The following is a 13,680-nucleotide window of genomic DNA, read 5'->3' on the forward strand; positions in this document are numbered from 1 at the left end:
ACGTTATGACGTTGCTTCTGCCCTTCTATGGTATGGAGACGGGTGGGGGCCATCTTCCCCTCACTCGTCTCCATACCACAGACGTGAAAGGTCCCGATCACCTCCGCCGCTACCGACGGCTCCGGTAAGCGGTGGAGAGCGGAGGGAGGGGGGTGGCACCTTTCCCGCCGCCGATAACAGTGATCTCGCGGTGAATCCGCCACAGAGACCACCATTATCGTAAACAGAAACGCCGGCCCTAAAGAATGGATACCTCGGTTGTGGCAGCAGCTGCTGCCGTTACCGAGATATCCACCTTCAAACTGATCACGTATATTTATACAGTGGCCGGACGGTAAGTGGTTAAGGGACGATAACTTGGATGGGGTAAGAAAATTATGGGATGCCCAACTTGAAAAAGTTCAAACACAGGGACAACTTCCTCCCTATTTACACATCTTCTTTTTCCTTCCTTCTGCGCAAACTCGGTTCCTCTGTACAGCACCTGCTGTTCACTCCTGGTGGAACTAGCAGTATATTGCTAATTCAGCAAAGGCCCATTACAGGCAAGAACTCGGTCCCTTGACAAAGGTACCACAAATGGAGTGAACAGCATAACATCTCTCCTTCTGCTTCCCTGTGGCCCTGCGACTCTGTGAGTTTATCCTTGGGCCAGGAAACATTCCTTTTTCTTAAACTCACTTCTAGTGGCACATACTAGAGGGTGCTACAATTAGATGAGGGGATTGTTAAAAACCCAGGTTATTTTTTTATGTATTCTGCAAGGGGCATTTCCATTTGTGTCCTTGCTGGGGAAGTAACAGGAAATTATAGTAAATCTCACCAAAGTGTGGAGTTCCCCCATAGATACCGAAACATTTGTCTCCAACTAAAGTTTTGGATTTCCAAAAGCCTTTCTGTCTTAGTTACAAAAGTGACCAGGGTGAATAGCAGCCCAACATGGACAAAAACCGCAACCAAAAATATCATACTCTAAATTAGAAAAAAATAGCCTTTAGGCCCCTTTCACACTGGGGCGGTTTGCAGGCATTATTGCGCTAAAAATAGCGCCTGCAAACCGACCTAAAACTGCCGCTGCTGTTTCTCCAGTGTGAAAGCCCAAGGGCTTTCACACTGAAGCGGTGCGCTGGCAGGAGAGAAAAAAAACTCCTGCAAACAATATCTTTGGTGCGGTGAAGGAGCGGTGTATTCACCGCTCCTGGCCATTGAAATCAGTGGGGCAGCGCGGCTATACCGCTGCTGTAGCGGCGCTATGCAAGCGGTTTTAACCCTTTTTCGGCCGCCAGCGGGGGTTAAAACTGCACCGCTAGCGGCCGAATACCGCCGCTAAAACGACGGTAAAGCGGCGCTAAAAATAGCGCCGATTTACCGCCGACGCCCCCACCGCCCCAGTGTGAAAGGGGCCTAACAAACGCTTTGCTCTTCAATCTTGAATTGTTATAATGCAGGGGACTTATCTCTGAGGGGTCCTTGATTTTTTATATATTTGTTTTCTCTCCCTATCAGAGCAAACATTATAAGGCTATCTATTCTCCTAAGCTCAGTGCTGATGACAGACACTCAAAATACAAAAGTGCTGTTAAAATCACATAAAAAAACTGTAATTGACAGTTTTAGCCTCTCCCAGCAGGCCAATTGAGCTCAGGCAGGAAACAGGTCAGCTTCCATTGGGGCCTTTCACCCAGAAATGGGGCTAACAGGAGAAAATACAAGTGCGTAGCACAACAGGCCTATTATATCAAATGTAGGCTGCAATGTAATAACAAATTTAGAGATCATGTATAAAAAAAACTACTTGTAAAGCTGTCAAAAAATGAAACCCCTTGTCCAGTAAACCATTGGACTTTGCTAAGTATGCCTGATTTGAATTTTTACACTGTGCAGACTTCTAGGAAAATAGAAAGCCAGGAAAGGAAAATCTTGTAATCAATGTGAGTGCCATGGAGAAGGACTTTCTGGCAAACATTGTTAAATTGCAAAGTAACTTGTATAGCAATTATATATTGTATATCCATAGTTTAACAAAATTGGATTTTAATCTAAAACTCCATATTTTTCTTCTCTTAGGTTTGTTAAAATTTGCAGATGACCTTGACATGGGAGGGGAAAACATCCAGACCATATCACTCGGGCAGGGTCAAGGGCCCATAGCAGAAAGGATGATCAATCAGGCCATAAAAGATGGGACCTGGGTGGTCCTCCAGAACTGTCACCTTGCCACCAGCTGGATGCCCACTCTGGAGAAGATCTGCGAGGAGACTATTGTACCAGAAAATACCAATGATAAGTTCAGGTATGGAGCCCTAGTCCGTGCCATGTTAAAGCAGTTGTGGACCAATGGTGGAACAATTTAAAGGGAGCCTCTGTGGATAGAAGTATGGATGCTGCCTTTCCTGACTTATTTTAAGGGCTTGTATAGAAAGAGAAACTGCATTTGGGACATAAAAGCTAGTCAAATGCAATATGCTTTCCAGTGCTTAAGGAGTCCTTTCAATTTATCCCTGAGTTGCATTGAGTTCGTATTGCATTCATAATGAATTTATGGGGAAAGATAGGCAGTTAATGCCAAATCGTTGCCCTGATCCTGCTATTTTTTTAATTTATTATTGTGGATAGGTCACAACACTGCATATAATGAACATAATCCAATAGAATAGAAATGCAGCAAGTCGACAATTACTGTAAAAGTAGAGAAGACAAAAGAAGATAATTTCAAAAAGGTAGAGTGAGTCACAGAACACCATCAACAGATCACTTGGTCTGCTCAACACACTAGGATTTCCTAAAGACCAGTGATGGCCATAACCCAGATATATATGAGCGAACAGAACTTATGATGAAAGAGTGATACACAGAACAAAAGAGAGAAGGTTCACATAACCAGTACACTAGCTGCATGTAATTATCAAAACATGTTGTATATCATTTAGGGTAAAGTGAAGACTTTTAAAGCGTTGACTATTAAGGGACAGATGTATGGGGAAAAAGCAAAAAGGAATAGATAGATAAAGAAAAAGCAAGCAGATTACTCCCTAGGGAGGAGTTACAGCAATAGGCCAACGGGCTGAAAAGAGGCCGATGGGTGACTCAACTCGATGTTAAACCAGAACAGGTCAGTTCCTGTAGATAGCCATCAGTACAAGTAAAGTATCTCCAGGGCCTTCACCTATCACTGAACTATTCCCCAGAGTTGTTGAGAGTGGTGGTCAGTTCTTTCATATGATGGATGCCATTGATTTTGGAATACCACAAGACTCTAGTCAGCTGTTGTGTCTGCTTCCACATAGATTGAACACAGGCTTTTTCCGCATTAAGTAAGTGGATAGTGAGAGATTTCTTCTATTTCTGGATGGGTCTTTCCATCAAGTGGTGTAAGCAGGCAGCCAATTTCCCACTAAAATCAGCAGAGGCAAAGTGTTTAATGGTGGTCTTCACGTCCTCCAAAAAATCCTTAAGCTGGAACACTACCAGAAAATATGGGACATCTTACCTATCTCCCTATTGCAATGCTGTCACGTGTGTGGAACTTTACTATCCATTTTGTGGAGCATGTAAAGTACCCAGTAGCATATAGAGTATTTTGTACCCAACTTCCTGGTACTGATTTGCATTAGATGATTTGTGGGCTAAAAGGAGTATTTTTTCAGCTTGTTGTGGCATTAACTGGATTCCACATGTGATTACCATTGGTGCACGAACGCTGGGTACGGGTCATCAGTGGGCTCTGCCAGGTAACCATATAGGAGTGAGAGCATTTGCCTAGACTGTTCTACTTTCCTGCAAATCAATTTGAAATTTCTGAGTTTACGTGGGGTGCAGTGAGCTCTCCAAAACATCTGTAAATAATGTCTGAGTTGAATAGTGCTCCAGCAATCTAGAGGTGGGTCTAAAAGCTGGGTAATAGAAGGAGAGGGAAACCTGCCTTGCAGCCTGATCGTGTCTTTACTACCTAGTGACTAACCATTTTGAAACAAGCATATAGGTTGAGAATGCAGACTTCCCAGACTTCATTGGCTGCAACTCAGTATTGGTGCAATATTTCTATCTTCACTAGTTCACTTTAACTAGGCTGCATAATTAAACAATAAAACATTATATACTTTGTTGCAACTCCCATTCTTTTCACAAAAACGTTAAAGGGAAAAACAAAAAACTGGATTTTGTTGGTAGAGTTATAGACTACACAAATATTACAGTTAAAAACAAAGATTACTTTTATTCAAGAAGCAAAGCATATTACATAAGTCATACCTGTATATCTTCAGACTCTCCTCCTCTACAGTCAATAAAAGTATAGAGTTTGCAAAGTATTTCTGGGCTCCAAATGGAAGGGGGCAGGGTTCTGATGTCACACACTGCACAGCATAGAGGAGGGACCTGAGTGTAATCTGAGCCCTGAGTGGAGGGAAAGAACACCCCCCCTCCACACAGTCTCATAAGGAAACGTGCACAGCTAAGGCTGTCAATTACCTGTTGTATGCTGGAGGGGGGGGGTGGGGCTGTCTCCTGGGATTGGTGGTCAGAAGTGACTCGTGCAGATAGTAGAGGAATGAGAGAGAACACGGAAATCAGACTAGGTGCTTTGCATAGAGACAAATATACACTATAGAAGAATATGCTTTGTTCATTTCAGTGGTTTACAACCACTTAAAGACATGCACACTAACGTGTGTTAGGTTAGGGCTGCCCATTTATTTAATTGTGCCGCCTATGGCACAAAAAACAGGGCATTTAGCATTGCACTCCTCTGCAATGCATGTCCGTCTGCACTGCAACATGTGTACACATGTAACACATGACAGTAGCAAGAATGAACCCTAACAAAAAATGGCATGAATGCAATTGCAAATGTTTGTTCTTAATCTAAACTGGGTCTACATGGCTCTGCAGTGTTTTATAATTATTTCTTTCTTGTGGGTCTAAAAGGAAGTTCTAAGAGAAATAAACATCCCCTATTTGTTTGGGACCTTTCCAAGAAGTAACATGGATGGGTTCCTACCAGCAACAGTCAAACCTGCTTATGTTACTTGATGGACTGGAGTCTTAACAAACCAGGCCACTATTCAAACATAATCTAGAAACATTTAAGTATAGGGATTTTCTGTATTGTAGATGTGTTAAAGAAAACATGATGCATCTTTCCACAATATTGTCTGCTGCATTCAACACTATACACTTTTTCATATTCTGGTCTTTGTATAGTGCCTCAACTCTGTGTCCTATGGCTTTTGCTGTCCTTTTGTGTTCCAGCATTTCTATCATTTTGGGTTCCCCATTTTTTAAAATTCTGTCCTTTTGATGGTATGTTGTCTATCCCCAGCTCTATCCCCAGTTTCAAGGTAATCCACCAAGAAAATATCAAATGCCATCTGCCATTATTTACTGTATGTATGCTGGAGTTCGCACCCTTTCCCACTAAGTACCAACCCTTTGGCCCACCCATTAACAGAAATGCATCATGCTGCAAACAGATGCACCACTACACATCATGAAAAGGGTATGAACTGCCATTCCTGGCTCTGGAGAAAGAAATGAGGATTCATACATGAACCCTTGCCCTAGTCCACGACCAGCAACCTCCTGTCTTTTCACTCTCCAGCAGCACATGACCAACTCCTTCGCTGCATTCTCTCCCAGTGGAGGATCTTTAGGCCTTCTGTCAGATTTGTATTGCTGACTGCTGAACATTCTTGTTGATTCCCTTCCTTTTGACCACCAGGGTGTTTTCTGTGATTGCCTGTTTTTCCTCTCAGAGGCCAATCCTCCATATATTCTTTTGGAGAATCCACAGTGTCACAGTGACAGTGACATTGTCTTTCTAGTGGATTATTTCTATGAATAGATGTATAATGCACTAATGAGAATTTCAGCTCACAACAATGCACTGGTGGTAAATGAGGTGGGCATAAGGGAAAGGTAAAGCAGACAGCAAGACAAGCCTAATGCCCTGTACACAAGACCCGTTTTGCCATCTGAATAAACTCTGAAGGTTTTTCTGACGGAATTCCGCTCAAGCTGTCTTGCATACACACGGTCACACCAAATTCCGACCGTCCAGAACACGGTGACGTACAACACATACGGTGGGACTAGAAAACGGAAGACCAATAGCCAGTAGCCAATAGCTTCCGTCTCGTACTTGCTTCAGAGCATGCGTCGTTTTTGGTGCGTCGGAACAGCATACAGACGAACAGTTTTTCCGATAGTAATTTGTTCCATAAGAAAAAGATAGAACATGTTTTCTATCTAAGTCCGTCTGAATTTTCGACGGAAAAAGTCCGATGGGGCATACACACGGTCAGAATATACAATGAGAAACTCCCATCAGACTCTTTCTGTCAGAAATTCCGCCCGTGTGTACGCGGCATAACTCTGCACCTTGTCACGTTCTACTCTATACAAAACTAAGAAAAAAGTTTTGGATTATATTTCACTTTAATGATGTGTTGCTTTTTTGAGGATTGGTATGGCCTAGTTTCCAATTTTTTTTCCAAGGCTTTTGTTGGTGATTTAAAGAAGGCTTATGTAATAGAGCATGGATGCCTTGAGCTTATTAATGAAACTACAGATGTCTTCTGATGAGCTGCAGCACAAGCAAATCATACAAGACATTTAAAAATGATATCCTCTAAGGTTTATCAATGTTTAATATGGCCACACAACATAAGCACATTGATATCCTAGAAGGAAGTGTAACCATTTCTGTGAATAATATATTATTCTGTGCCCCTAAGGCCTCATGCACACAGGGCATTAAAAAATGAGCTGCAAAGCCAGTACCGACATCAGGAAAAAGCGGCTGTAAAAACGCGCTTTTAGAAGCGTTTTGCATTGGAGTTAATGCGCATTTAGCCGGGTTACTGTTTAGCAGCGTTTTTCTGCACTCTTCTATTTTCCACTCCCAATTACCAATTACTACTGTTTAAAAATGCCTGACGCGGCTTAACGCCGTACACAGCGTTAACACACGTTTAGCCGCATCAGGCGTTTTTACAGCTGTAACGCTGCTGCTCTGCACTGGCCCTGGGTTTTTTTCAGCTTGAAAATGCCAATGCCACTTAAAGCTCTTAAAAGCCTATGTGTGCATGGACACATAGAATAACATGGAAAGGCGTTTTTAACCACTTTAGCCCCAGAAGATTTTACCCGTTCCTGACCAGAGCACTTTTTGCGATTCGGCACTGTGTCACTTTAACTGACAATTGCGCGGTCCTGCGATGTTTCACCCGAACAAAATTGATGTCCTTTTCTTTCCCACAAATAGAGCTTTCTTTTGGTGGTATTTGATCACCTCTGCAGTTTTAATTTTTTGCACTATAAACAAAAAAAGAGGGACAATTTTGAAAAAAAAGCAATATTTTTTACTTTTTGCTATAATAAATATCCCCCAAAAATATATAAAAAAACTATTTGTTTCCTCAGTTTAGGCTGATATGTATTCTTCTACATAATTTTGGTAAAAAAATCTCAATAAGCGTATATTGATTGGTTTTCGCAAAAGTTATAGCGTCTACAAAATAGGGGATAGTTTTATGGCATTTTTATTATTCTTTTTTTTTTTTTACTAGTAATGGCGGCGATCTGCAATTTCTATATGGACTACGACATTATGGCAGACACTTCGGACAATTTTGACACATTTTTGGGACCATTGGCATTTTTACAGCGATCAGTGCTATAAAAATGCATTGATTACTGTAAAAATGTCATTGGCAAGGAAGGGGTTAACACTAGGGGTGGATCAGGGGGGTTAATGTGTTCCCTAGTGTGTGTTCCCTTCTAACTGAAGGGGGGAGGGACTGTGTAGGGAAAGAGATAGATCGCTGTCACTTCTCCCCTCAGAGAACCGGAAACTGTGTGTTTACACACACAGATCCCGGTTCTCCGTGTGCCCCGAGCGTTCGCGGGAGCCCATCGGTGATCGCGACCACTAGGCACTCGCATTGGCTCCGTGGGCGAGCAGGGGGCATGCATACCCCTAGTGGCCACAGGGTGAAGCAACATTACATAACATAGTTTCGCCCAGCCGAGCCATTCTGCCGCAGTACAACTGCAGTGGCTGGTCGGCAAGTGGTTAGGCTGTAAAAAAAAATGCCTGACGCTGCTAAAATTGGCTGTATAAACACCCTGTGTGCTTGAGGCCTAACTGGCAGTTATATATTGTGAAACTTGCACATACATTATGGTTTGTGGCTACTCAGTTTATCATCAGTATATCAAAGCTGAGCAGTTTAGGTCAGGGCAAAAAGGAAGGTGCTTGGACCTAGATTCTGTACTGGTTTTCAATTCATTTCTCTAGGCTAACTACTTCTAGACTTTTCCTGTGCTTTTCCATTGTAACGCTGATCCCCGCAGGAGACGCTGGTGAAGATGATTCCTCTGTTCTGCCATGACTCTCTACACTGCTCAGTCCCCACTGACACACTTGGTCATATACTAAAGCCATCAACTTTGGTGGACCTATGGATTAGCAGTCTACCACCCTTTTAGAATACACAAGAATAAGGTCACAAACTGCTTAGTGGTAAATCAATTGAAAATATTATGGCAATTCAAACCAACTTGGTATAAATCAGCAAACAGACAATTATACAGACATAAAGGCCCTTTGGTCAATGACCCACTTACTGGCACTCAAAGGCTATAGCAACATTAAGTTAAACAACAACAGATGCAACTAGAGTCTCTGTAGTGACATCAACTAGCTAATAAAAGGGAAACTGCTCCTTGTGCACACACTCTGTATGTAACCTTTATAGTGCATGGGTGTTTGCGTCTCTAGTGAATGGGGTACGCCTGAACGTGCCTGATATTCAACATTGGCCAGCTTTCAGTGGGGCCCTTCTTTAGGTGGTGCACTGTCCCTTTAAGAGTGTTAGTAGATAACAGAGGATAAGCAGCTAAGTGGGAGCAGTCTCAGTTTGGGCTAACAGAGTATGGCGGGTGTTTAGGACATGTAATTCAGCTAATCTGGCCACAAAGGCTTGGCAATCAGTAGTTCCCAGCAATCAGGTCCCAGATCTTCACACGGGACTACAGTCTCTCAGCTTGGACCATGGCAATGCAGCGACTTTCTCAATGAATTATCTGAAGGCAGCTCTAGTAGGCCCAGGTGCAGATCCATCCTGTCTCCCTGACATGGGGTACAGGCACAGTAACAAGTCCTCTTAGCTCATCTCTAATGGCTCCGGTCCTCGGCTGTGAGGCACAGACCCTAACCGCAGGTCTGTCACTGTCACTCTCTTCCCAGGACTGCCACGATCAGAACTACAATTCTCATCATCCATAGCACCTGCACAGTGAGTCCTTACTGATGCTTCCACTGGCTCCCTCTCTCCTGCTCTCTGATAGGATCCAATTCATTTGCCAGGAGGGAGGAGCAGAGGAGTGAGTGGGGATTGAGACAGGGCCCACTCTTGTCTGCAGCCCAGCTGTCCGGTCACGCAGGAGTCTTTAAACACAGCAGTCCAAGTGGAGGGGAAGAGAGAAAAAAGCAGCACATAGAAACCAAGCCCCACTCCAGCCACTACACACTGCACCAGCGGGGGAAGAGCCAGCCAGCTCGCACAGTATACAGAGTCCCTGGCTGCTGTGTACAGTAAAGTGGCTCTTGGCGCTCGGCTACACAGTGAAAAGAAGTTTGACTTTTTTTGTGGAGTCCAGGTGAATCTTTTGCTTTCACATACTGAATGTCTGAAAAAGAGGTTTAGCAATTTACACACCCTTCACTGCTTCCTACTGGCATAGGTAATACTTTTCCTTAACAGGTTAAGGCTTTCTCAAAAATATCAGTGGGCTGGTGCAGTCCTGATGGGAGGTGGGATCTTTGAACAGGCAAAGGCATGGAGTGACTGTCTCTGAGTCCAATTGAAGTCACTGATTCTGCTGCATGTCTCATTACCTTTATTCATTTCAAGTACATCTGCCATGGAAGAAATATGGGGTCTCCTTCTGAAAATGTTAGTTACTTGGCTGTGTGTGGCTTCCTTACCTCTGAGTCACAAAACTTAAGCAAGCAAGCAGAACATGTTAAGGAAAAATCAAGATTTCTTATCTTTGTAGTTGTTACAAATCAGTAAATCAGATAATATTGTAGTCATTACACAAGCATGACAGCCAAGCAACTGGTAACTTTAGAGGCAGAGGTCAGCTATGGTAGCTTACATATGTTAAAAAGAGTGTACCCATATTTTATTTGGCTGTAGGAGTAGGATTTATCTGTAGGATCTGTATTTATCAGTAGGCCACTCACACTGGCATCTAACTTTTTTTTATACTCAGAAGCCAGTAGAGGCTCTCTAACTGTAATCCAGGATTGAAAATGTTCACTGATATGCAGAGGAATAAGGAAATTTAATATTATGAAGGTTTTTTATTTGATTTTCATGGTTGTCACAAAAGGGCTTCAAATGACAGAATAGATGATAAAGGACGTGCATCTGTTGCTTTGTAAGTTAAAGGGCTTCAGAGGAAAACAGAAGAATAGACAGGCAGTTGTATTTCTGTCTAGGTAGGGCTTTGAAGTCCGGCCAAGACAGGAGTGGGTAAGTTCTATTGCCATCACTTCACTCTAGGTTTCTTTTACCTGGCCAGGAGACAAAAAAAATGTGTCCTGTTTAAAGTACCCACGTGTGGGGAGATTTTATGTTGAGGTCTCTGCCTGTATTGCCATCTGTGTGTGCTGATCCCTTACAAAGCATTGGTTCAAGATGGAGGAAAAACTAGTACAAAAATTAAATAATATAAATAAAAAACTGCCAAGCACAGTAACCAAGAATTCATTTCAAATTAAAATATGATTGGTTACTATTGATAAATGCAAATGTCTTTATTTTATTATGCATATCAACGATTTCTCTTTCAGGCTCTGGTTAACTAGTTATCCTTCAGACAAATTTCCTGTGAGCATCCTCCAGAATGGTATAAAAATGACCAATGAACCCCCTAAAGGACTGAGGGCCAATCTGTTGCGATCATACCTGAACAATCCTATATCAGACCCAGTCTTCTTCAGCAGCTGCCAGAACCCCAGGATGTGGCAAAAACTCTTATTTGGCCTGTGCTTCTTTCATGCTCTAGTTCAAGAAAGAAGAACCTTTGGCCCATTAGGTATGGGAGTTAATGTCAAAATCGTGTTGTGTTTCTAGTAAATATTCATTTCAAGCTAATATTGTGAAATGTATTCAATAGTCATGTTTTACATGCTTTAATTTATTTGCTTGCTTTGCCATCGTTTCAAAACGATACTGTACTTCATATAGAAATGTGTACCACTCAGTATGTCAGTTGGTTCAGTCACCAGTCATAAACTGAAGTAGAAGGTAAGAGTGTCCTTGTATGTGAAAAAAAAATAAAAAACACACCAGCCTTTACACTGAAAATGTTGTCACACCTTTTTCATTTCTTTCACCATTTCCCCTGATTAAAAAGAAACATATTCTACATTGATATCTCTACGTCCCCCTTCCTTTAGTCTTTTCAACAATCATTGCCTACCCTTAAGCCAAGCTTAGTACCAGTGCCCTTTGGAAGGTCCTTGTGTCTCCATATCTGGCTCAGCATTACTTTGTATGAGCAAACCTCCATGCACTGAGAGAATTAAGCTGGATACACACTATAAAACTTTTGTTGTTCAATTTACTTTTGATTTACCTTCAACTATGTAGTGCAAGGGCCTGCCTGATTCCATACAAATTGAAAGATCGTAAGTGTTTAGGTTTGACCTCATATTATATGGTTTTGGTAAATCTAATGGAAAAAAAATCTAAAGAAAATTGTATAGTGTGTATCCAGCTTTAGACTCCTTTGGGAGTTTTGTATGGATTTTTTTCTTTCTTTATGTTTTTATATTTTATATTTGGAGATAATTATCACAGATTTGTTTGTGATTTAAATATGTTGCACTAATTGTTGTATTATTATTTTTTTAGCATTATACTATATTTGTCTATGTTTTGTATCCATATTCTTAGAGATATCTATACAGCATATACTTATTTGTAGACTTATATTTATTAGCATGTACCCAATATAATATATAATACAAATCATACATTTGTAAAATCTACACAACAAATATTTTGTTTAGAAAAGGTATATTGGCGACCCTTGCACCTGCAATTCTGGACAGCCAAATGAGAGTTTTGCAAGGTGTGTGACACACATAACACTGAAGATGAATCAGAATTTCACTCCAAGACACACAATTTACAGTTGGAATAAGCTGTGAATTATCTTGTGTCATGAGCAGCTGGACTGGGGCTGTGAATAATCATATACTATGGGTAGCTGGTGTGGGCTGATCATTCAGATGTTGGCTCTGTTTAGGGAATGGAGACTTGTCAGGTAGCACGGCCAGAATCCTTTGTGAAGAAAGAAAGTTTAAAGGAATTCTTTGATCACAGCATACACTTTCATGTTATAACATCATAACAATAGCTATTTTTGGTATATAGATAGAATGAATCTCCTCCAACCCAAGCCCCACTCTGGTCTCAGCACTGGGAGCAGGAGAATCAGGAAGCCATCCATGCTCCAACACATTAACAAACAGACATTCTCCACAATCTGATATCGCATCGATCCGATTTACTGAAGCAAACAATCACCATGAAGTCCTCACCTTTAGGATCTCCCCATTAACAAGTTTTACCCGAAAGGGCTTACTCATGGGGATCTCTATACATAAGCCCATTTCCAGTGAAATGTGTTAGAGGGAAGCTCGCAAAGGCAGGGACTTCATAGTGATTGTTTGCTTTAATAAATCAGGATTCATGTGATGCTATTGGAATGCAGAATGTCTCTGTTTGTTCAAAAGTTATTTTTGACAAAACAAGATAAGCTTGCTTTAAAATTCTCCTTTCATGTTGCAAGTTTTTCTTGTCTGCTGGCCATCTCTTTCCACAACTTACTGGATTCCCTACATACTTTTCAGCTTCTCCCCTACTTTCAATTTATGCGGACTATATATCCCATGGTACCTTGCTGCCCACAAGCAACAATTTTTCACTTCCTGATACTACTCTTCTCTGCACCTCTGTAGTCCGGAGGGCAAGCTCTGTGAAATGTGTGATGTAGCGTAAGCAATTTTACAAACTTCAAGATCATTCACAGTAGTAGGTGTGGGTTACAAATAATTAAAACAAAAGTTGAAATGAATATATGAATCTACATTTTGACCATAGATACGCTTTAAGTCCATCAACTTTTCAGGTCTTTAACCGCTTCCCATCCAACCGCCGCAGTTATACTGTGGCAGGTCGGCTCCTCTGCGCGAGCCCTCATAGCTATACATCGGCTCGTGGGGTCGGGATAGCAGGCGCGTGCAGGGTGCCGATGCTCGTGGCTGACGGTCACGATGACCGCCGGCCACCAACGATCGTGACCAGGAGACACAGAACAGGGACGAGTGTGTGTAAACATACACTTCCTTGTTCTGTACTAACAGGTGTGACAGATCGTGTGTTCCTATTAGCTAGGAACCACGATTCATCACTTCCTCTAGTCAGTCCCCTCCCCCTTCAGTTAGAATCACCTCCCAGGGAACACAGTTAACCCCTTCACCGCCCTCCAGTGTTAACCCCTTCACTGCCAGTGACATTTTTACAGTAATCAATGCATTTTTAATCGCACTAATCGCTGTATTAATGCAAATGGTCCCAAAAATGTGTCAAAATTGTC

At 42.0% G+C, this 13,680-nt stretch overlaps 1 protein-coding gene across 2 annotated transcripts in view; it reads left to right on the forward strand.

Annotated features, from left to right (window-relative positions):
• The window catches only part of DNAH3 (dynein axonemal heavy chain 3), an 827,768-nt gene that overhangs the window by 747,607 nt on the left and 66,481 nt on the right, over positions 1 to 13,680 (forward strand). For both annotated transcript variants that reach the window (XM_073591059.1, XM_073591058.1), the window contains exons 53-54: positions 2,068 to 2,293; positions 10,865 to 11,109. In XM_073591059.1, coding sequence (XP_073447160.1) covers positions 2,068 to 2,293; positions 10,865 to 11,109 — 471 coding nt within the window. The remainder of the gene's footprint in view (positions 1 to 2,067; positions 2,294 to 10,864; positions 11,110 to 13,680) is intronic.

The sequence above is a fragment of the Aquarana catesbeiana genome, linkage group LG06, assembly GCF_042186555.1.
Source record: "Aquarana catesbeiana isolate 2022-GZ linkage group LG06, ASM4218655v1, whole genome shotgun sequence".
Lineage (NCBI taxonomy): Eukaryota > Metazoa > Chordata > Amphibia > Anura > Ranidae > Aquarana > Aquarana catesbeiana.